Source organism: Erythrolamprus reginae, chromosome Z (assembly GCF_031021105.1).
Source record: "Erythrolamprus reginae isolate rEryReg1 chromosome Z, rEryReg1.hap1, whole genome shotgun sequence".
In the NCBI taxonomy this organism is placed as follows: Eukaryota; Metazoa; Chordata; class Lepidosauria; order Squamata; family Dipsadidae; genus Erythrolamprus; species Erythrolamprus reginae.
Genome location: NC_091963.1, coordinates 139,775,745 through 139,796,072, shown reverse-complemented (window position 1 = coordinate 139,796,072; position 20,328 = coordinate 139,775,745). Strand labels below are relative to the sequence as shown.

Below are 20,328 nucleotides of genomic sequence, written 5' to 3'. Positions count from 1 at the left end.
TCTATTCTATCCTGTCCTATTCTATCCAATCAGATTTCTATTCTATTCTATTCTTTCCAGTCTCTATTCTATTATGTTCTGTTCTTTCCAATCACATTTCTACTCTGTTCTTTCCACTATTCTATTCTGTTCTTTCCAATCTCTATTCTATTCTATTCTATTCTATTCCACTTTCTCTACTCTATTTTAATTCTATTTCAATTCTAATTAAATTCAGTTCTTGTTCTGTTTCTATTCCAATCCCTTTCTCAGTGAAGGCTATCAAAATGTTTACTACCCCACTGTGGGCGTGGCTTATGCAGGATGTCCTGCATTTTCTTTTAATGTCTTTCAGTGCAAATTGGGTGGTCTGGGGTGGAGCTCCATTTTCGCTACCCCACTGCTCCCCCCCCCCGTCTATCTTAAAATAATATCAAATAAATACAGAAAGCATCTCTTCTATTTACAAATACAAGTGTTCTTATTGACTTCATAAAACGGTGAGATTTAGGACAGTCATTCTAACTTAAGTCCCAATAAGTTCATTAATACATTGCAAAGAAAAAAAGAAAAAAGAACCGAGTGAATGGAATCTAAACTGATCCACTGCCAAACCTTAAATTCAATCAAGGCAAAGCAAGAGTGAAGGAAGAGGTTGGAAAGGTGTGTGTGGGGTGTTACAAAATTTTAAATTAAAAAGAAAATTAACACGCGGGAATAATAAACATGAGCAACGCCCAGATTTTCTGTAGACACTCATTTTAGTACAACTGGAAGTAAAACAGGGTTTGGTATCTCTGGAGAAGTAAAAAAAAATTGAGGGGAGGGGGGACCAAAAGAGATGAGAATTAAGCACCAGTTTGAGCAAATGTTCTACAATTCTCTTTTTTTCTCTCAATCCTTCACTTTAACGACTGGATTGTTTTTCTACGAATCAGTCCAATCTCTTGAAACTACTGATAAAGGTACGAGGAGAAGGAACTGATGCAGCCTAAAAATCCAAGCGTCCCTGGATTAATTTCATCCTTTGTCTCTTATTCGCTTTGTGCATGGTAGGCAATGGTCGCAGCGGCCTGGTTTTGGGATCCTTGAACTTTGCCATTCACAACGAGAAGCAGGGGAGTCTCTACACGGATGCCAGAAAAAGTAAAACTCTGAAAAGCAAGGGGGGAAAAAAGAATGAGAACCAAGAATTTTAAGTACTGTGAGATGTTTTTAAAAAACATCGGCGTAAATATCATTATTTATTTGTTACACATATTTACTGCCTATCACAGTATAGGGCTACTCTAGGCAGGTTAAATAATAAAAGGAAAGGAAGATAATGATATAGCTTGTAAACAGAACTAGTTCTCGACTTACAACCAAAATTCAGTCCAACATTTCTGTTGCTAAGCGAGATAGCAGGTAAAGATAAGATCATCATCATTTTCTTTTAATGATCCATAATCGTTTACAGCAGTGGTTCTCAACCTGGGGGCCGGGACCCCTTTGGGGGTCAATTGACTCTTTTATAGGGGGCAGCCAAAGACCATGCAAAGACCTCTGACCTTCCTGCCAATCAGCTTAAAGCTCTGTTGGGAGAACTGGCACCTGACTTATGGTTGGGGGTCACCACAACATGAGGAACTGTATTAAGAAGTCGCAGCATTAGAAAGGTTGAGAACCACTGCCTTACAGGGTGGAGTCTGGGCAACTGAATGGAGTAGAGTGTTTTACTGGCCAGATGCCCTTCCTATTGCCAATGCAGAATTTTATTCAGCAGATAAATTCTCATTGTTCCCAGAGAGAAGTAGTGATACCTCTACCTAAGAACGCCTCTACTTAAGAACTTTTATAGATAAGAACTGGGTGTTCAAGGTTTTTCGCCTCTTCTTAAGAACCATTTTCTACTTAAGAACCTGAGCTTGGAAAAATTTCCCAGGAAATTTGAGAGCAGCATGAAGGCCTGGCCAGTTTCCTGCCATTCCCCCTTTAACCCCGGCCATCTCGGGCTTTTCTGGGCTGCCAGAGGAGCCTTTCAGTGGCACTTAAGGAGGCTTTGGCAGTCCAGAGCAAACAAAGCATTTTCCTTTCTCTGGGGGCTTGGAAAGGGAATAAAGCTCTGCCAGCGCCTAGAGAAAAAAAACACTCCCTTCGCTCTGGGCAGCCCAGCGTGAACGGAGCATTTTCCTTTCTCTGGGCGCTTGAAGAGGGAATAAACCATTTCGCTGTGGTGACTCCCTCGCGCTGCCTCCCATACACCTGGTGCGAGGTTGCCACCTGGAGCATCTGGGCGTAGAAAGGCAAGAGGGGACATTTCACCCTGGCCGGATCAACTTGGCTTCAGCAAAACTGAGGAGTTACTACAGTGAAGGAAAGGCGCGGCTACAATGAGAGCGAGCGAGAGGAGAGGGGAGCCCTTCAGCATGGGAAGAAAGAGGCAGCAGGCAGCAGCAGCAGCCTTTCAGTCAAAGGAACAAGATTTCTCCCTCTCGCCCACCTGGGTTTCTCTCTCTGGCGCAGTGTATGGGAGGCAGCCTCGCGCCGGGTGTATGGGAGGCATGTGCTCCTCCTCGCCGCCTCAGAATCCCTCTTTGTTTTTTAAGCCTTAAAGTTTTGATTTTTTTGATCCCCCCCTCACCTCACCTTCTTCCTTCAGCAGTGACTGTCCTCCTCCTCTTCTTCCTCCTCCTCCTCCCACCCAAATTCTGAGCTTTTATTTCTTTCCTTATGGGTTTGCATGCATTATTTGCTTTTACATTGATTGCTATGGGAAAAATTGCTTCTACTTACAAACTTTTCTACTTAAAAACCTGGTCACGCAATGAATTAAGTTCTTAAGTAGAGGTACCACTGTATCTGTATCTGCCTCTACCTAGGACAGCGCCGAGAGACAGCGTGGACAGGCCCGTTCCTTGGCGCTGTCTCTCGGCGCTTTCGCTCCTCGAAAGCGCCGAGAGACAGCGTGGACAGGCCGGTTCCTTGGCGCTGTCTCTCGGCGCTTTCGCTCCTCGAAAGCGCCGAGAGACAGCGTGGACAGGCCGGTTCCTTGGCGCTGTCTCTCGGCGCTTTCGCTCCTCGAAAGCGCCGAGAGACAGCGTGGACAGGCCGGTTCCTTGGCGCTGTCTCTCGGCGCTTTCGCTCCTCGAAAGCGCCGAGAGACAGCGTGGACAGGCCGGTTCCTTGGCGCTGTCTCTCGGCGCTTTCGCTCCTCGAAAGCGCCGAGAGACAGCGTGGACAGGCCCGTTCCTTGGCGCTGTCTCTCGCCGCTTTCGCTCCTCGAAAGCGCCGAGAGACAGCGTGGACAGGCCCGTTCCTTGGCGCTGTCTCTCGCCGCTTTCGCTCCTCGAAAGCGCCGAGAGACAGCGTGGACAGGCCCGTTCCTTGGCGCTGTCTCTCGCCGCTTTCGCTCCTCGAAAGCGCCGAGAGACAGCGTGGACAGGCCCGTTCCTTGGCGCTGTCTCTCGGCGCTTTCGTGCTGAGTCCGGGAGCGAACTCGCTCCCGGACTCAGCACGAAAGCGCCGAGAGACAGCGTGGACAGGCCCGTTCCTTGGCGCTGTCTCTCGGCGCTTTCGTGCTGAGTCCGGGAGCGAACTCGCTCCCGGACTCAGCACGAAAGCGCCGAGAGACAGCGTGGACAGGCCCGTTCCTTGGCGCTGTCTCTCGGCGCTTTCGTGCTGAGTCCGGGAGCGAACTCGCTCCCGGACTCAGCACGAAAGCGCCGAGAGACAGCGTGGACAGGCCCGTTCCTTGGCGCTGTCTCTCAGCGCTTTCGAGCTGAGTCCGGGAGCGAACTCGCCTTCTTCCTTCAGCAGTGACTGTCCTCCTCCTCTTCTTCCTCCTCCTCCTCCCACCCAAATTCTGAGCTTTTATTTCTTTCCTTATGGGTTTGCATGCATTATTTGCTTTTACATTGATTGCTATGGGAAAAATTGCTTCTACTTACAAACTTTTCTACTTAAAAACCTGGTCACGCAATGAATTAAGTTCTTAAGTAGAGGTACCACTGTATCTGTATCTGCCTCTACCTAGGACAGAATTCACAGTCTCCTGATTGTGAGATAAGAGCGCCACCTCTAGGCCACCACACCGCTCTCAGTTAAAGATAAGATAAAATAAGATAAACTTTATTGTCCTTTTTTATTGTACATTTTAACAAATCACCACCCAGAATCCAGGAGTTAGGCAGCTTAGAAATCTAATAAATGAAATAAATGAATTGAAATGAAATTCTGCTGCTTGCTATCAAACTTTTACACATACATACACATATAAACACAATATATATACATACACACACACATGCATACATACCCTGTTTCCCTGATAGTAAGACACCCCCGATTGTAAGACGTATCGGGGGTTTCAGGGGGGTCGGCTAATATAAGCCGTATCCCGAAAGTAAGACATATGTCTTACTTTCGGGGAAACACGGGGGTATTGCCGGGGGGTGGAGCCCGATGACGTCGCTTCCAAGCTCCCCGCGCGCCCTTCGCCTCGCCGCGGCGTCTTCCCCGGCTTGGCAAAGCGAAGGACGGCGCTGGTCCGAAGCGAGCTGAACGGGCGGCGGCTTGCAGCGAAGGCGCTCGTCCCAGCAACCGAGTCCTGCCGAGGCTCAGCTGCAAGCGGCCAGCGAGGCCGACCGGCTCCGAGGTGAGCGGCCGGAGCTGCGCCCTCCTTCGCCCGCCTCCTTTCCGGCAGGCAGGTGGGGCTGCCCAACTGCGCAGAGCGGCTCCTCCCCTCCAGGAACACGCTTCCCCGACACGCGTCTGCGGCTTCTGGACTCTGGGGAGATGCCTTCGGGAACGCGACCCTTTCAATTTTTTTCCAATGTGAGACATACCCCGAAAGTAAGATGTAGTGGGGCTTTTGGGGGTAAAAAGAAAGTAAGACACTGTATAAACACGGTATATACATATACAGTGATCCCCCGCTCGTTGCGAGGGTTCCGTTCCAGGAGCCCCCGCAACGAGCGGGTTTTCGCGAAGTAGCGATGCGGAAGTAAAAACACCATCTGCGCATGTGCAGATGCTGTTTTTACTCCCACAGCGCTAGCGAGGAGCCGAAGATTGGGGGCGGCGCGGCTGTTTGCCGCCGGCATGGGGGGCTTCCTAGCAGCCCCCCAAACCCGGGTTGGGGGTCTGGGGGGCGCTGTCTCTCGGCGCTTTCGAGCTGAGTCCGGGAGCGAATTCGCTCCCGGACTCGGCTCGAAAGCGCCGAGAGACAGCGTGGACAGGCCCGTTCCTTGGCGCTGTCTCTCGGCGCTTTCGCTCCTCGAAAGCGCCGAGAGACAGCGTGGACAGGCCGGTTCCTTGGCGCTGTCTCTCGGCGCTTTCGCTCCTCGAAAGCGCCGAGAGACAGCGTGGACAGGCCCGTTCCTTGGCGCTGTCTCTCGGCGCTTTCGCTCCTCGAAAGCGCCGAGAGACAGCGTGGACAGGCCGGTTCCTTGGCGCTGTCTCTCGCCGCTTTCGCTCCTCGAAAGCGCCGAGAGACAGCGTGGACAGGCCCGTTCCTTGGCGCTGTCTCTCGCCGCTTTCGCTCCTCGAAAGCGCCGAGAGACAGCGTGGACAGGCCCGTTCCTTGGCGCTGTCTCTCGCCGCTTTCGCTCCTCGAAAGCGCCGAGAGACAGCGTGGACAGGCCCGTTCCTTGGCGCTGTCTCTCGCCGCTTTCGCTCCTCGAAAGCGCCGAGAGACAGCGTGGACAGGCCCGTTCCTTGGCGCTGTCTCTCGCCGCTTTCGCTCCTCGAAAGCGCCGAGAGACAGCGTGGACAGGCCCGTTCCTTGGCGCTGTCTCTCGGCGCTTTCGTGCTGAGTCCGGGAGCGAACTCGCTCCCGGACTCAGCACGAAAGCGCCGAGAGACAGCGTGGACAGGCCCGTTCCTTGGCGCTGTCTCTCGGCGCTTTCGTGCTGAGTCCGGGAGCGAACTCGCTCCCGGACTCAGCACGAAAGCGCCGAGAGACAGCGTGGACAGGCCCGTTCCTTGGCGCTGTCTCTCGGCGCTTTCGTGCTGAGTCCGGGAGCGAACTCGCTCCCGGACTCAGCACGAAAGCGCCGAGAGACAGCGTGGACAGGCCCGTTCCTTGGCGCTGTCTCTCAGCGCTTTCGAGCTGAGTCCGGGAGCGAACTCGCTCCCGGACTCAGCTCGAAAGCGCCGAGAGACAGCGTGGACAGGCCCGTGCGGCGAGAATGAACGGCGTGGGCGGGCGAAGGGCGGGCGGCAGCGAGGAGTTTGCGTGGGCGGTGGGGAAACTCCTCGCTGACGCCAGCAAGAGGGGGAAGACCCAGGAAAGCCGCCCAGCAGCTGATCTCCCGGTTGCCATCTACGCATGCGTGCCCACGGGCACGCATGCGTAGATGGTATTTTGACTTCCGGGTTGAAAAATAGCGAAGTACCCTGTTCGCAATGGTTGGGGACGCAATAAACGGGGGATCACTGTAGTGTCTCTCTGTTGAGCCAGTCTACTCACATTTTACAACTTTTCTCACCCAGTGTATAATTGCAGTTGTTAAATTAGCAATCTAGTTAAGTGACTCTGTCTTTCCCACTGACTTTGCTTGCTTAGGTATAGCACTGTTATATCTAATATCTAGGGGGCTGCCGCAAAGAGAAGGGCAACCAAATCTCCAAAGCACCTGAAGGTAGGTCAAGAAGCAAGGGATGGAAATGAAGAGGGGTGAGAAGCAACCTAAGGAGAAATTTCCTAGACAGTTAGAAAAATTAATCAGTGGAAGAACTTCCCTCCCAAAGTTGTGAATGCTGGAAATCTTTAAAGAAGAGATTGGGCAACCATTTGTCTGAAATGATATAATGATGGTGAACCTATGGGGAGGCACGCAAGACTTTTCCACGTTTCAGCTCCAGCGCTGATTTTGGGAAAGGCCATTTCGTCCTCCAGTTGCTTCAGGGAAGCTTCCCTGAAGTCCCGGAGACAAAAAAAATATATCACCCAACGGACAAACCGGAAGTTCAGAAAAATGCACTTCCGGTTTGCCCTTTGGGGCATTTTTTCACCTACCAGCAGTGGTGGGTTCATACCGGCATATGTACATGTGCCCACACCCCTTGCCCCTCTCCGCGCTGCCCCCTTGCACATGCTCACAAGCCTTTGTGAAGCCTGGTAGGCAGTGGTGGGTTCCTACCGGTATGGTCCAGAGTGCCGCACCGATAGGAACCCAATTGATGCAATTTTTGGCGATTTTTTTTCCAGCCTCTCTGTGTCAGAAGAAGCCCACTGGCTTCTTAATGCCTCAGCACGGCTGAGCAGCTCCTTCTCAGGACACCGGGGAAAATAGGTTCCTACCGATAAGGCACTCTGGACCACACTGGTAGAAACCCACCACTGCCTACCAGGCTTCACAAAGGCTTGTGCACATGCACACAAGGGTGAGAAGGAAGGAGTGTGGGCACGTGCACATACCTTCTGGCACCCGAACCAAAAAAGGTTCGCCATCATTCATATAAGGCTTCCTGCCTGAGCAAGGGGTTGGTGCAGAAGACCTCCAAGGTCCCTTCCAACTCTGTTATACTGTACCAATAAAGGAGAATATGTGTAACTCAGGACTGAAATGAAGGGTCCTTGGTTGGTACTCTCTGAGCTTGCTTGTTTTTGTTGCAGACGTTTCGTTACCCAAGCTAGGTGATACAGGGTAATGAAACGTCTGCAAGAAATCGAACCAAGTCAGAGAGCACCAAGGATCCCTCTGTTATGCCGTTCTATAAGAAGATTGCAGGTGGCAACGACATGATCCAGGACATTACAGCCTTCACAAATATGAATCAATTGCCAAGCCTCTGAATTTTAATCACGTGATCAGGGGGATCCTGCAATGGTTGTTAAGTTTGGAAAATGGACATTTTTTTTAGTCCAGCTGTAACTGAATGGTCATTAAATGAACTGTTGTAAATCAATTTTGCTAGTGGTAAAACAATAAAAGTATAAATAATGACAAAAGAGCAATCATAGCCTGGCTTACAAAGATACTTTCCCTTGAGACATTTTTCTTCCCAAATAACAGGCAGGAGGATCATCACAAAACCTATTGATACAAAGTGATAAAGAAAATGAAAGCTCGTCGACTACAGTCTTTCTGTCTCTGTTTTCAAGTGAATATTTCCAATGCCCTTCCATTTAAATACAACATTTATCAACCTAAAGACTGAAGTGAAGCATTAGTCAGTTCCGAAAGCCAAATACCAAGAGCCCACCATCACAGGGACAAAAGCTGCAAGCAGTGGACCAATTTACATATCTTGGCAGCACCCTCTCCCGTGGAGTGACAATTGACACTGAGGTCAACTGCAGAAGCGCCAAGGCAAGCTCTGCATTTGGCAGACTACTGACCAATATGTTGGTCTGCCAGGGAATAAGCCTTGCTACAAAGCTCAGCCTACTGAGCGGTAGTGCTAACTATCCTGATGTACGCCAGTGAGACTTGGACTGTATACAGGAGACATGCTAGGCAACTGAACCACTTCCACATGACCTGCCTCTGTAGAATCCTGAGGATTCAATGACAGGATAAGGTGTTTGGCACAGAGCAAGCCTACCATCAATTCCCACCCTGCTGATGAAAACCCAGGCACGCTGGGCAGGCCATGTTGCTAGGATGCCAGACCATCGCATCCCTAAAAAGTTCCTCTATGGTGAGCTGTCTCAAGGAAAACGATCACACATGGGACAAAGGAAGCAATGCAAAGACATGTTGAAAGCTCCCTTCAAGTCCCTCAATATAGATACCACCTCCTGGGAAATCCTGGCACAAGATCGATTAACATGGTGCACACTGATCCAACAATGCTGCCAGACATCTGATGACAGAAGAACAATTACAGAAGAGAAGGGAGCACTCCATAAAGCCAGAGCTGCAAATGCTGCAACAGCGGTATGCACAGATGTATGGCCAACATGTGGCAGAACATTTCAAGCCGGTATAAGCCTCACCAGCCATCTGAAGACACATCGTGGACAGGCCACAACCTATTAAATGTCAAGGCCCTCTTCGAACACAATGAACATCATTTAAATACAAGTAGTCCTCAAACTTACAACCCTCCAAAGTTACAACGACATTGAAAACAAACACGATTAGTGACCAGTCCTTGCATTTAGAATCCTTGCAATATCCCCCATGGTCACGTGATCAAAATTCAGGTGCTTTGGCAACCGGCATGCGTTTTTAGGACAGCTGCAGGATCTTGGGATCTCATGATCACCATTTGTAATCTCCCCAGTCAGCTTCTGATGAGCAAAGTCAATGGAGAAAGCCAGATTCACTAAATAGCTGCTTGATTCACTTAATGGCAGTGATTCATTTAATGACTATGGAACAAAAAAGAAAAAAAAGTGGTAAAATCAGGCATGGCTCATTTAACAACTACCTTGTTTAACATCAGAAATCCTAGCCCTAGTTGTGGCCATAAATTGAGGACTGTCGGTCATTCCCCGTCACCCATTAGGAGTTTTGTATTTGTATTTATTAGATTTGTATGCCGCCCCTCTCCGAAGACTCGGGGCGGCTAACAACAATATAAGAAGACAATGTAAACAAATCTAATATTAAAACAATCTAAAAAAACCCAATTTAAAGAACCACTCATACATACAAGATTATTTGTGGAAGGGTCTGATTAGGTTTAAACATTATTCTGCATGGCATAGGACAGACAAAGGGAGAACTGGGAATTGACTCACTTTGTTCTGGTGTTGGATGTGATGGTGCCGAAGATGAGGTTCAGGGATGGCCACCGAGTCCCCAATTAGGACACCCCAGCTTTGGACCATGTTGTAAACAGTGACGGCAAAACAAGGACCTTCGAGAGAGTCCATCAATCCAAAGGTGCTATTGGACAACAGAAAGTAGAAAAATTGAAAGAAATTATCTCCCCATTGCACAATTTAAGCAGGATGTATTCAATGCAAATCTAACATGGAATATACACTTTGTATTCCAGAAGCTAACAAGACATAATTTCTCATCATTTTCTGACTTCTTTGATTTTTTTAAAAGGTTATATTGTATCTATATTTATTGCTTACTGGAAACCTCTTATGGACTTTATGTATAAAATAAAATAAAAACTTAGGGTGTATTTTCTGTTTTATGCATAAAGTCCATAACAGATTTTCAGTGAGCAATAAACATATATTCTGCCTTTTTCTGATCAAAGGAGTCAGAAACTATGATCAAGCTAAATCCAAAAATGCTTGGGAATTTCTAGCAGTTTGACAAATTACCAGTAGCTCTCAATAGACACATAGACATAACTAATATATATATATAGTCTCCCTTAATTTTCAAATTCAGCTTAAACTAGTCTCCCTTAATTTTCAAATTCAGCTTAAACTAGTCTCCCTTAATTTTCAAATTCAGCTTAAACATGTGACATATATATATATATGATCCTTAGCCCCCAAGAATAACATTTCCTAACAAAATATACATAAGTAATAAGGCCGAAATGGGACCATCCTAGTCTCCCTTAATTTTAAAATTCCAGCTGAAAACATTTTAACATATATATATATATATATATATATTAGTTATGTCTATGTGTCTCTCTCTCTCTCTCTCTCTCTCTATATATATATATATATATATATATATTAGTTATGTCTATGTGTGTGTGTGTGTGTGTGTGTGTGTGTGTATGTATGTATGTATGTATGTATGTATGTATGTATGTATGTATGTATGTATGTATATATATATATATATATATATATATATATATATATATATATATATATATATATATATATATATATATTAGTTATGTCTATGTGTCTATTGAGAGCTACTGGTAATTTGTCAACAATCAACAAGCCAAAAAGTTAACATAAAGGTCAAAGCACCTTCCCACCAGCAATCAGCATCCAGAAGGAACAGTAATTTAACTCCAGTATTAACATAAAACCAACAATCAAGTAAATACCCAAAAATCAAGGAACTGCCACACAAGCCAAAAGTAATCAGTCCAACCAAAGAACCTCTAAGACCACCCCCACTAATATTAACAGGGCATGACACTAGAATATAAGCTGATAACAAATCCCACTTCTTACAAACATTAGTGATGTTACCTAGTTTGGTAATGAAACATCTGCAAGAAAACAAGTTGAGAGAACATCAAGGATCCCTTCAAAGAAATCAATTTAGCCATCTCAGCAAGTTCTGTCATCTTCACCAAACACCCTTCCATTTAGGGTAGTCCAAATATTTCCATCTTTGTAACAATATATAAAAATACAGTATATTGTGCAATAAACTTGCTACAGTTGTCATACAGAAAAACAAAATTCCACAACTTTTTTTTGGCAACTGTTTGTCCCTCTATCTCAAAAGAAAAGAGAAAAACAATGCTGGTCTCAACTTGTATATTAATCTTTAAAATACTTCGAATTGCTAGAAACTGTGGCTACCATCTTCAGAAAGAAAATGATGTTGCCTGTGGTCTACATAACTTTGCTTCCTTAGTCACAGTTCTCCAGCTCAAGGGTGGGCAACTATGGCATCTTTATAACTTATGTACCTCACCACTCAGAATTCCTGAACCAATACCAGCCATAATTCTGGGAACTGAAGTCCATAGGTCAATGCTGGCTCAGGAATTCTGGGGAGTTGAAGTCCAGAGGTTAAAGCTACCTTAGAAATTCTGGGAGTTGAAGTCCACACATCGTAAAGTGGCCATAGTTGCCTACTCTTGCTCTAGACCAGGGGCCTGCAACCTTATTCAAAGAGCCATTTGGACTCATTTCTCACAGTAAAAAACAAAACAAGGTGTGGGGCCAGCTAGTGATGGGACAGGGAACCGCATGCAACTCCAGAAAAATGGGTTGCCAACACCTGCTCTAGACCAAAGTCACTAAACCCTGAAGTTCCACACTGCCTAACAGACATAGGCAGTGAAAGCCAACACCAAAAATTGGTGATATTAAGGCAAAGAAGGATCAGAACACAATTCTATACTCACAAAGGCACTTTTTCCTCCGTAGTCAGGCTGAACAACACTTTCCCCAAGATCACAGTTCCCGTGTTAACACCAGGTTGCAAGGCACTGAGGAATCGTCTCTGTAGTTCTACCTTCTGACCTGAAGGCCCTAGATAATGTCCATCACCAAACGGGCCCAGGTGGGAGGGTCGCAGGCTTCCCAACATGCTTTGCAGTTTCTTGCCTTTCACTTTGCCCTAGGAGAGGAAAGAAGCAGAAGCCAAGACTTGTTGGCAGATGTGATATTACCTAATATGGACAGAGGACAAAAAGAACTCCCAAGCTGGTCACCATAATACCTTGTTTTGAAGGAGTCCAGTTAGTCTCTCAAGGAAATCCATGAGATGTTGCTCCCGTTGTTGAGGTTCCAGCCAAGTTGGGTCAAGGGCTACCGCCCGTGCAAACCCCTCCAAGGCTTCCATGTAGTTTTCTTCATACTTAGAAAGCTGTGCAAAAAAAGCATGTAAAAACAATGGATTACAGTTTGGGGTCAAAGTAATGCCTGTCTCTAGGATCCAGAAACTCAGCATCCTTATCCTAATAGCATCCTAAAAGCTTCCAAGTCCAAATCAGATCAGAAGGAAATATCATGTCCAGATACTGAATTATTAGATCAAAGATCCACCCCTCCAATTTTTTTTAAAAAATCAATTTTACAATCAACAACTTAGCCATTAAACCTGGATCACATTGCATTTAGGAATCACCAACTATGAACCTAAAGCTTTTCTTGATGGATAACTCATACACCATGTTTTCTTCTCTATTCCATTTCCTTACCGTAGCTCGATTGAGATGCAAATCTGGATTGCAAGAAGCAGTGGAATCCACCTTTTCCTATTACAAATAAATAAAATATGCAGAATCAGCACTGCAAGGTAAATAAAGAACTACATCATTTGCAAGCAATATTCTTCCTCCCTCAAAAGAAGAGAGGGTCAGCCTATCCTACCAAAGTATCTGAAGGCAGACCAAGAAGCAATGAATGGCGACTAATCAAGGAGAGAAGCAACCTTCTTGATTAGAAGGAGAAATTTCTTGACAGAAAAAATAATCGGTGGAACAGCTTGCCTTCAGAAGTTGTGGGTGTTCCAATACTGGAGGTTTTTAAGAATAGATTGGACAGCCTTTTGTTTGAAATGGTATACAGTTTCCTGCTTGAGCAGGGGGTTGGACTAGAAGATCTCAAAGGTCCTTTCCAGCTCTATTGTTCTGCTATCCCAAAACAAACATTCACTCTTATTTACACCTACCTCAACCAACGACTGTGAGCAGATATCAACAGTCATTTTATATAGCAAGAAAGAATCAACATGAATTCTTAAATTATAATGTAACTAGTTGGGTTCATCTTTGCAACAATAAATTTTGAAGTTTTCCAATGAAGTCAAAAGAATGAGGATTCCCCCCAAACAAAATCATAGGTAGTCCTTGACTTATGACTGGTTGCTTAGTGCCCATTCAAAAGTGCAATGTATCATATTTTCCCATGCATTTTAATCCTGTATTGCTCCCTCCCCTATCTAGCAAATGGACATTTTACAAAATCTCTCATAGTATATGAATTCATAAGAATGTCATTATCAAGCAAGAATCACATTAGAAATTCATTCCTAAGGGAACTATGATCTAAATTCCGGAATATCATCATTTCCTGAACTGTTTATCATCTCAAAATAACCCCTTTTTTCAGGTATTAAGGACTTGACAATGAAGAATATTCCTGCAATACGTGAATTTTTTTCTGAAAAATCTATTTTAATGCTGCCAAATTAATGGAATATCAATCTAGCACAATATTGGCAATCTTATTTTAGGGAATCCCAACAATTATTTAGGCCTCATACAGCAAAAAAGGAAGTCTGGATGACTAGAGGATAATACATACTATACAATGACAGAATTAACAGAATCTTATGCATTTTAAAATACTGTTTTAATTCCATCTTCCTCATAAGTGCAAAACTAGTTCCATTAAATAAAAGTTCTAGTCAGATAACTCCAGGAATGTAAGTCTTCTGCTTGCAAACAAAGTTGTGTTCATAATAATGTTCCCTTTAATCATAGCTTACAATTCCATTTTACATACATATTGGTAGTTTGCAGCAATCCAACCAGCACAAGTAAATAATTCATAAGAAACTTCTTTATATACAATACCATACAGAAGCCAGACCCAGAACTCAGAATCCAAAAACTATATAATCACAGAAGCTATATTCACAGAAACACGTGTGTGTGTGTGTGTGTGTGTGTGTGAGTGTGTTGTGTGTGTGTGTACACAGATCAATGAACCTAATCCATGCCCAGGCTCTGAGCCATCTGGGTCACCAAACAGTCCCCATTGGCTGACTGGTTACCATTTCTATTCCAATTCATGAACTCTTATACACTGACAAAGATGTAAAACTACACAATTAGGAGAATAACAGGTAGGTTTAAGCTTACAACCAGCTGCTTTAGCAACTTCAAAATGGGGATGGACTTTTCCAAATGTACTTACAATTTGAACCTGAAGTTTCAACAGCAATCCCCTGCGGTCACATGATTGTATTTTCAGTGTTCGGCAACAAGCCAGACTTACAGCTGTTTGCAGCATTCTCTAAGCCATGATTTACGATGCTTCCAGTTTCCCGCAAAATCATCCATTGCAGACAATGGTTTCGCTTAACAATAACAACAACACTTACTGCTTCACAGTGTAATCAGACCTTTGATTACAAAGTCAGCATATTGCCCACCAACAGTCCAGGTCCTCATATTAAGAATCTTGGAAAGATGGAAAGCTGAATCAACCTTGAGGCAGGTCAGGATCGAACTTCTGGCTATGGCAGAGTTAACCTGCAATAGTGCTGTATTCTAACCAGTGCACCACCACGGCTCTTATTTAAAGATCAGTGCATTCATTTAATTACCACCATAAAAAAAGTTGCAAAATCAGATCTGGTCACATGGTATCCTGCTTAACAATTGAAATGAATTTACAACGGCAATTCTGTGTTCAATTATGGCTGTAAGTCAAGGACTACCTGTAATCTATATTCTGGATCAGTAAGTCATAATTTGAGTTCGAACCTTCCAATATCCATACTAACGGCCACCCAGAATTTACTCTTGTCACCTGGCCCTCTAGAGCAGGGCAATGGCCCACCCCTGGGCCATGACTCATTCAGAGCCAGGCTGCAGAAGCACCCGGTGAGCAGCGCACATGTGAAGTTCCACTTGCATGAGCAATGAACATGTATGCATGCAGAGTTTATTTGTCCAAGCAGTGGACACTTCTATGACATGTGGAGTTCAACTCCTAGAATAGAGCTGCACATGCATGTGTGCTCACCGATCACTCGCACGTAGCCATTCCTTCTCCCTGCCTCCCCACCAGTCCAGAAAGGTTGGGAATCACCATTCTAGAATTTTACTAGAGAGGCTTAACCTGAACCCCCATCCTTTCCTCCCCATACGACAGTTTAGTCTCGGGGCCCCCCTCCAGCACTTACTGCTTGTGCATAGGCACTCAGTGCTTGCTGGGAGATCTTGGGGTTCTGCCCCGTATTGAAGAACAAGGAGAGGTAGGCGTTGCCCAGCACATCTGTGGAATGCAGAAAACACAATTAGGCACATCCTGTTCCCTTTTCTGCCTCTATCCCCTGCTTGGGCTATGTTGCGATTCGTCGACTGCCAGCTCCGCAGAGTCAGATGAGTCTCAGGAGAAGGAAGGAGTGCCTGGGTTACAGGTCAGAAGGCTCTGAGGAGCAAGAGGACTCAGAGCCAGATGCAAGGCAGGGTCCTTCTACTCACACTCAGTCGGAGAGACAGCTGCTTTTGGGGCCTGAGTTAAGCGACAGGGAGGAACAGCTGGGGCCCATCCCAGATGCGCATATGTGCAGAGAAGTGCGGAGAGGAAAGCAACGTAGGACCGAAGGCCAGCTATCTGTGAAACTGAACTGGGATATAAGGAGGAAGAGTGTGGGAAACGTGATTATTGGAAACAATAATTCATGCTCCCAGGAGGATGAATTGGCCAGGATTTCTTGCTACTACCTAGGTCAGTGATGGCAAACCTTTTTTTCCTCGGGTGCTGAAAGAGCGTGTGTATGTGCTATCACGCATGCATGAGTGCCCACACCCATAATTCAATGCCTGGGGAGGGCAAAAACAGCTTCCCATGTCCCTAAGAGGCCCTCTGGAGGCGGGAAACGGCCTGTTTCCCAATTTCTGGGGGGCCCAGTAGACTCATGTTTTGCCCTCCCCAAGCTCCAAAAGGCTTCCCTGAAGCCTGAACCCTCCCCCATCCCCCTGGAGGCTCTCTGGAAGCCAAAAATGTCCTCCCAGAGCTTCTGTGCAAGCCAAAAATCAGCTGACCTAGGGCAACAACTGACGTGCCAGTAGATATGACTCCACATGCTACCTGTGGCATCCGTGCCCTAGGTTCGCCACCACTGACCTAGATTGTGGGGATTGAAATTCTAATTGTGGCTCCCAGTGGGGGAACTCAAGAGACTGCTATGGCTTGCCAACCACCTAAAGATGTGTGATCTGGGGCTTTGTATATTCCTGCCTTTCTAAAAAGAGAAAAAGAGGTTTCTTCTTACGAGTAAGCCATTGAGTGGTGCTCGTGAAGGCTGGACCTAATAGAACAGGCTAACAGATTTGTATTTGTATTTATTAGATTTGTATGCCGCCCCTCTCCGAAGACTCGGGGCAGCTAAACAGCAATAAAAAAGATAATGTAAACAAATCTAATATTAAAAATAATCTTAAAAACCCCAATTTAAAGAACCAATGATACATACAAGCATACCATGTATAAATTCTATAGGCCTAGGGGGAAGGGAAAATTTCAATTCAAGATTGTAGAGTAAAACTCACACCAGGAGCGTCCATCGCGCACGTCCATCTGCACGGCCAGTTTGGCTTGCCTCACGCTGTCCATCACGTTTTGTGCATGTTCATCAGGAGAAGCGGTGCGCAGCTGCCTCAATACCATGGAGAGGTTCTGCAGAGAAACTTTGTTCTTGCGCTGAAAGGGTAGAAAGGGCAGGATATAAAACAAGAACTTTTAAATAAACTCCAAGTACTATATTCACCACTCATTTAGCAACTACTTGAAATTACAGAGCATTGGGGGGGGGGGGGAATGGCTTATGACACTGTCCTCACATTTACAACAGCCATTTCTGAGAGGATGTGAAGCATTGCCTATGTCAGCTTTAGAGAGCACGTGCGTGCTGGCCCGCTGATTTTCGGCCTTCTTTTCAGCCATTTTCACTCTCCCTAGACTTTAGGAAAGCCTCCCGATCCCTGGGGACAGCAAAAAATAGCCCAACCGGAAGTGTTTTTCACCATCCCCAGGCTTCAGAAGTCCAGAAACTTCAGTGAGGCTGTGCACATGCGGAGGGGCAGTGCGGGGATGGGGTTGTGTGTATGCGCAGGGGGTAGTATGGGGGTTGTGTGCGTGCACGGGGGGAAGGACATGGATGTGGACATGCGCATGCAGGTTAAAAAAGGTTCGCCATCACTGATCTACAGAATAGCAATACCAATTGCATTTAGACTTGTACAACATTTCGCAGTGCTTTCCAGCGCTCTCTAAGCAGTTTACAGTGTCAGCATATTGCTGCCAACAAGCAGGCTCTTCATTTTACTGACCTTGGAAGGATGGAAGGCTGAGTCAACCTTGAGCCTGGCAAGGTTTGAACTGCCAATTGCAAGCAGCCAGCAGAAGTAGCCTGAAGTACTGCATTCTAACCACTCCGCCACAGCGGCTCTTATCCCTTGGAATAGCCAAACAATCTTTCACACAAAAGAACAATTTGATAGCAGAGAATTTAGGGGGAACCTTACATGGCCGAGTGCTCCAGAGAAGCAAGTATGGGCTGCAGAGACATCACCTTTTTTCCAGTAAACCTCGCCTAATTGATTCCACGCTTCCACCAATTCCGGGTCCAGCTTGACTGCTTTGCAAAGCAATTGTTCAGACTGGGCATTATAGTCTGCTGATACATTCAAAGCTTTCCCTTTAAGCATCAAAATGTAAGCTCTCCGTTCTGATAAACCTAGCAGAAGTGGAGGAGAAAAAGAGAAATTTCATCCATATGCTATTGTCCAAAAAAGAAACAAAAACAAAAGATATCTACCTAATATTGAATAACCATAATTTTTTTTTTGCCAACTACAAATTTTTGTCAACTACAGATTAACAGAGTTGGAAGGGACCCTGTAGGTCATCTAGTATAACTCCATATCCAAACAGGAGAACCTACCCTCTTGATGGCGAACCTGTTGCACACGTGCCATAGGTGGCACGCAAAGCTATATGGGAGAGCATGCGAGACTTTTCTATGTCTGGAGATCTCACCTACAAAAAGATAGTGATAAAATTGACTGGATCCAAAGACGGGCTACAAGAATGGTGGAAGGTCTTAAGCATAAAACTTATAAGACTTAATGAACTCAATCTGTATAGTCTGGAGGACAGAAGGGAAAGGGGGGACATGATCAAAATATTTAAATGTTAAAGGGTTAAATAAATTTCAGGAGGGAAGTGTTTTTAATAGGAAAATTAACACAAGCAGGGGGCACCATCTGAGGTTAGTTGGGGGAAAGATCAAAAGCAATGTGAGAAAATTTGATTTTACTGAAAGAGTAATAGATGCTTGGAACAAACTTCCAGCAGACGTGGTTGGTATATCCACAGTAACTGAATTTAAGCATGCCTGGGATAAACATATATCCATCCTAAGCAGCGTTCCCCGTAAAAATCAAACTAGAACTTATTTTCAGGATAGATCTTATTTTCAGGGAAATGCGGTATGTATGGGTGTTAAGGGTTGCTGAGTCATCTCGAGAAGGGCGGCATAGAAATCAAAGAAAGAAAGAAAGAAAGAAAGAAAGGAGGGAGGGAGGGAGGGAGGGAGGGAGGGAAGAAAAAGAAAGAAAAAATTAAAAGAAAGAACGAAAGAAAGAAAGTTTTTCCAAAAGCATTGATGGCCTATTATGGGAAATAGGATCTAGACTAGCTATATACAGTCATGTGTGGGACTGCCCTGGTCAAATTAAAATCATGTGTGAATTACCATCGATGGCTTCCATTTTTTGAAGAGTCTTTTCCATCTCTTCCTGAACATCCTGTTGTTTTTTCCCAGCCTCTTCCACACTGTGATTCTCAAAATAATGATCTCGGAAATGATACAGCTGGTCGACCAATTCCTATTCATAAATGGATAAATACTATCAGATCTCCCAATGGGGATGTCTTACCGAAACAAAATGAACTGACATTTGCGATGCGATTGCCAAACTAAGCATTTATCAATATCTAAGCTAAAATGTAATTGCCCAAGTTGAGATTTATTGGGTTCATTCCATACAAACCTGGCAGTACCACTGATAACATACCTATATCACTATGTTGACTTTAGGAACAGATAAAATAAATATACACGAAAATTCAAAATGCAAATCTAAATTTAATGTTCCTTACTAAGTCAAGCATAACTCTTTATGAGAATGGGTAGGCAAACTAGGTTCTCCTCTGACTTGTGGACTTCAACCCCCAGAATTCCTGAGCCAATCAGAAATTCTGGGAGTTGAAGTCTACATGTTATAGAGGAGGCAATTATTTGATGTTATAGAGGAGGCAACTTTGCCTACCCTTGCTCTAGTAGAGCATTAACCCAGAAATCTTTGATCCCAATGATCACCAGGCTTGAAACGATAGCTCACTCTTGACGCAGCCGTTAAGAATAGATTTCTCTGACAATTCTATCATCTTGGGAATCCGAACAAAAACCCCAGGAAGATCTACAAGGGGACGCTCTTACCTGCAAGCAAAGCAGGAGGACATACACACACCTTGCCAATCCCTTTCTACATCTATTTCAACTTCTATTCAGTCACTCACACACACACCTCACCACCCCGCTCTGCTACTTCATCCACACTGCCTAAATTTACTAATCTAGATAAAAGGATAAATGGCGTCAATCGCCCGTCACCTACGGGCAAAAGCAGAAACTCTGCCATCTGCTTTCTGGCTCGTCGGTGGTTTCTTAAAACGACGCTTAGCTTTGCGCGTCCAGCAACCCTTCGGTTACTTTTACCTGCCTGCATAAATTCGAGAAAGCTCTGACCGTTGCTTTGTCCCTTCCCCAGAATAGAGGCACGGGCATTTTCATCATCATCATCATCATCATCATTATTATTATTTAGTCGTGTCTTTAAAACCCAGAGGGGAGAAAACCTCTTTTGGTCACCGTTATACCTGTAGCCGTTGCCGAGCTTGCGAGTTTTCTTCTTCGTCCTCGGCCATGATCGCTGCAAGGCTCCGCCCTCCCTTTCCTGTTTTTCTCCCCCTCTCTCAGCTTCGCAAGCGCG

At 45.3% G+C, this 20,328-nt stretch overlaps 1 protein-coding gene across 4 annotated transcripts; it reads right to left on the bottom strand.

Moving 5' to 3' along the window:
* Nucleotides 1-436: 436 nt before the first annotated feature.
* Nucleotides 437-20,303, bottom strand: TTC5 (tetratricopeptide repeat domain 5). Of its 4 annotated transcripts, none has more exons than XM_070728872.1 (10): nt 20,216-20,303; nt 19,029-19,161; nt 17,797-18,008; nt 16,822-16,972; nt 15,450-15,541; nt 12,733-12,789; nt 12,252-12,398; nt 11,935-12,149; nt 9,656-9,803; nt 437-1,133 (listed from the first exon to the last, which is right to left on the bottom strand). In XM_070728872.1, the coding sequence occupies exons 1-10, from the start codon at nt 20,261-20,263 to the stop codon at nt 1,014-1,016; spliced, it is 1,323 nt and encodes a 440-aa protein (XP_070584973.1). In that variant the 5' UTR covers nt 20,264-20,303; the 3' UTR covers nt 437-1,013. The 4 variants fall into 4 exon arrangements, with proteins under 4 accessions (XP_070584973.1, XP_070584972.1, XP_070584971.1 ...); XM_070728871.1 differs by having other exon boundaries at nt 19,954-20,285; XM_070728870.1 differs by lacking the exon at nt 437-1,133 and adding an exon at nt 7,741-9,283 and having other exon boundaries at nt 20,216-20,298.
* Between the last annotated feature and the right edge of the window lie 25 nt (nt 20,304-20,328).

What these genes read in the sequence shown, in the direction of transcription:
- TTC5 (XM_070728874.1), bottom strand. Translation starts at nt 20,064, where the DNA reads ATGCAGGCAGGTAAAAGTAACCGAAGGGTTGCTGGACGCGCAAAGCTA. An exon ending in TCTCTGGAGCACTCGGCCAT is followed by an intron (nt 16,973 to 17,796) that starts GTAAGGTTCCCC and finishes CTACCCTTTCAG; the next exon opens with CGCAAGAACAAAGTTTCTCT. An exon ending in TGAGTGCCTATGCACAAGCA is followed by an intron (nt 12,790 to 15,449) that starts GTAAGTGCTGGA and finishes TATTTGTAATAG; the next exon opens with GAAAAGGTGGATTCCACTGC.